Source organism: Asparagus officinalis, chromosome 5 (assembly GCF_001876935.1).
Source record: "Asparagus officinalis chromosome 5, Aspof.V1, whole genome shotgun sequence".
Classification (NCBI taxonomy): domain Eukaryota; kingdom Viridiplantae; phylum Streptophyta; class Magnoliopsida; order Asparagales; family Asparagaceae; genus Asparagus; species Asparagus officinalis.
In genome coordinates this window covers 4,263,537-4,267,281 of record NC_033798.1, presented here as the reverse complement: position 1 = coordinate 4,267,281, position 3,745 = coordinate 4,263,537, and the positions used below count along the sequence as shown (strand labels likewise).

At 41.3% G+C, this 3,745-nt stretch overlaps 1 protein-coding gene across 1 annotated transcript; it reads left to right on the top strand.

Moving 5' to 3' along the window:
* LOC109843275 (probable pectate lyase 5) lies at nt 210-3,403 on the top strand. The gene is made up of 4 exons (XM_020412203.1): nt 210-336; nt 593-1,333; nt 1,502-1,640; nt 3,039-3,403. The coding sequence occupies exons 1-4, from the start codon at nt 215-217 to the stop codon at nt 3,258-3,260; spliced, it is 1,224 nt and encodes a 407-aa protein (XP_020267792.1). The 5' UTR covers nt 210-214; the 3' UTR covers nt 3,261-3,403.

Here is a 3,745-nt window from a genome sequence, read left to right as displayed (position 1 = left end):
TCATGCCAGCCAACAAAAGAGAGGAGTCCTGCCCTAGTAACGGTCTCAGCCAATTAGCCCATGAAAAGGATGAACAACATACCACAAATTTCACTCGCAAAAGGGCCCCCCTTGATAATGCCCCCCTGCCCCCCCCCCCCCCCCCCCACCCCCAAATTTTGAGTCTATAAATCCCTTCCCTTTATCAATTCATCTGCATTGCACACACTAGAGAATGGCATCTCAAGCATTAACTAGTTCTCATCTTTTCCTCTCTCTCTTCTTCATTGCATTGTTCTCCATTTGCTCATCACTTCCAGTCCCTGACCCAGAATTGGTAGTAGAAGAAGTACTTCGGTAAAATTTACTACTTTCCAGATTGTAGTTCTTGTACATTGTATTGAGATCATATCTAGCAATATGCACTTGGTACTTGTAATTATGTCTCACATTTTACTCAAGGTGAGTAAATATGGTGTTGACTACTGTGTTGCTGACGTGGATGTTATCTATCAAAATATTTTTCTTAGAAAATCTGCGTTATAAAGTTTTATACATGTACATTGTATTTATCAATGCGCCTGATGTATGTCTTATGTTACCAAAATTCCAGAAGTACCAATGCATCCAGGAGGCAATTAAGCTACCTCTCCTGTGGCACCGGCAACCCCATCGACGACTGTTGGCGCTGCGACCCGCACTGGGAGAGCAATCGCCAACGCCTCGCCGACTGTGCCATTGGGTTCGGCAAGAACGCCATCGGTGGCAAGGAGGGGAAAATCTACGTCGTGACCAACAGCGATGATGATGACCCTGTCAACCCCAAACCAGGCACTATCCGCCACGCTGTCATCCAGGATGAGCCCCTCTGGATCATCTTTGCTCGCGACATGACCATCAAGCTCAAGGAAGAGCTCATAATGAACTCCTACAAAACTCTAGACGGCCGAGGGGCTAGCGTGCACATCGCTAATGGAGCGTGCATAACGATACAATATGTAACCAACATTATAATACATGGGTTGCACATTCATGATTGTAAGCAAGGGGGGAATGCGTATGTCCGGGACTCGCCCGGGCATTACGGGTGGAGGACAGTGTCGGATGGTGACGGGGTGTCAATATTTGGGGGAAGTCATGTGTGGGTGGATCACTGCACCCTGTCCAGCTGTCACGACGGGCTCATAGATGCGATACAGGGGTCGACGGCGATCACGATATCGAATAACTATTTGACACATCACGATAAGGTGATGCTTTTGGGGCATAGTGATGAGCTGATGGCTGATAAGAATATGCAGGTGACTATTGCGTTCAACCATTTTGGGGAGGGGCTCATTCAGAGAATGCCAAGGTATGACTAACTGAGTCCAATATATTCCTATCCAGTGAATTCCACACCGATACAAGGATAAACAGTTCTGATGTACTAACAATCAAATAATTAAGCATCACTCGATGAAGTTTTTTGTCTCATGTTTTGTTTGGATTTTGAGTGAAATTAGTTAAATTTGATGGGTAGGTGTCGGCATGGATATTTCCATGTGGTGAACAATGACTACACTCACTGGGAAATGTATGCGATTGGGGGGAGCGCGGCGCCCACCATAAACAGCCAAGGCAATAGATTCTTGGCTCCGGATGATCGCTTTGCCAAAGAGGTAAAAACTCTTTATTAGTTTGATAGAGTACAAGTTTGTCATTAGATCCTTTGACCTCTGATTTAGACTACTACTGCTCTTATTTCATCACGATATACACCATGAAGTGGTTAAGTGAATAGACTTTGATTCAAGGATTAATTGCACATAGACCCGTAGCGTCACTGTTTCTAACACTTTTACCTCAGGTATAGACTCGCTAGTTTTGGTCCGGGGGCAATATCTGTCGAAATTTCACCCTGGATAAAAGAGTAAAAAAAAAAAAATCTAACTACAGGGTTCCATACGCAAAAGAAAAATTACACGGACGGTAAGTTCGAAACAGCAGTAGTACAGGGCTGGTACATGGGCTTTTAACCTTTGATTCTAAGGACATAATTCCAAGTTGTTGATGCGTCGTCGGCTACCCAAGGTACTTGGTCTCCCATTTGTGTCCTTGTACTCCTGCTCACATTAATAACTCCAACAATGCGCAATGCACATTCAAGTTTCAAGTGCAGAATAACATAGACTAATTGCCATGCTCATTTATAAGAACAAAACCACCTCATTGTCATTAAGGAGAAAAGCCTAGAGTTACTTTAGCACCTTGCAGTTTCATCCAAAAAAAATCTCCAATCAATTAATTGTTTTTAGCTCTCCTTCACTGTGCATGCATCAAACATCTGTAAGTGAGAGTAACAATTTCTAGCATTCTCTCGGAGTTTTAAGTATCTTTTTATAAAATACATGTCAAATGAATTTCATCTTATGTTGCTTCTTATTTAAAGTTACGATGAGAATTAAGGCATACTGATCATCGTTGCCCGATTCCCTGGACCTCCCTCAAACCGTCGTACAGTTCCTGCAAACCGATTCCCAGTACATTTATGAACCGATTCCCTCCGATACACGAACCGGTTCCCCAAAATTGGCGTATCACTTTCAAGTATGCTAGATGCAAGTCTTTATGAGTGTACGTGCGCAAGACGCAAGTCAATGTGTGCAATTAAGTGAATGGAGACACACAATAGAGTATATATGAACCGATGACTTTACTGTAGCTAAACACGTATGTTAATTAAATGTAAAATGAAACCATGATCCCAAAACAAGCTCTATAAACAAAACAGAACAAAGAAAGAAAAACTCCATCAAAAAGAAGTATTTAAGTATTTATATGAAAAAAATATTAAATTTCATAATTACCGTTCTAGTTTTTACTATATGCTGTGGAAAACCAAAGCGCGCCCATAAAATTTACAACGTACCACTAACCAAACTTGCGTACCGAAGCAAGCTAGCCCTTAATAAATCCAAATTTTCTAAATTGTGAATTGTGTACCCGAATTCGTATTGTGACCCTCTACATACGACGTATTGTGTAACTATGATACTGATTATATTCTTCAAGTGTAGGTGACAAAGCGTGAGGATACACCAGACAGCCAGTGGAAGAGCTGGAACTGGAGGTCCGAAGGTGATCTGATGCTTAATGGTGCATTCTTTACACCATCTGGCTATGGAGCATCATCAAGCTATGCTAGAGCCTCGAGTTTGAGTGCCAGGCCCTCCTCTATTGTAGGCTCCATCACTACGTCTGCAGGTGCACTCAGCTGCAAGAAGGGCACAAGATGCTGATCAGCATTGGGTCGGAATTAGATTCTTGGATATATTCCATTCAAGTAGCCTGGATTTTCTCTTCAGTGTTTTTTTTAACTACTTGGGACCTATCATATTGTATACAAAGTGGAATCTACATTATTGACCATTTAGATTCCAAATTTCCTGCAGGTATGTTCTCATTTATGTCGATGAGAGGCAAGGAAGTGTGGACGTGTTTGTTACCATGGAATTGGTATTTGGTAGGATATCACTGAAAATTTTTCCTCTCTTAGCTTTTCTCATTTTTATGAATATACATAAAACACAGCTAAACATGATTTAGGAACAATAAACTAATATATCAAATTGAAGCAATGTCCTCAGACTTGTGATAGAAAAGAATGAGTAACAGTATCTCCAGACTTCTCTTAGAAAACAAGATGCTACAATTTTCAAGTTCCTTTCACTTAAAATGAAGAGACATTAGCTTATGTGATTGAGAAATTATTCGGCTATTAACA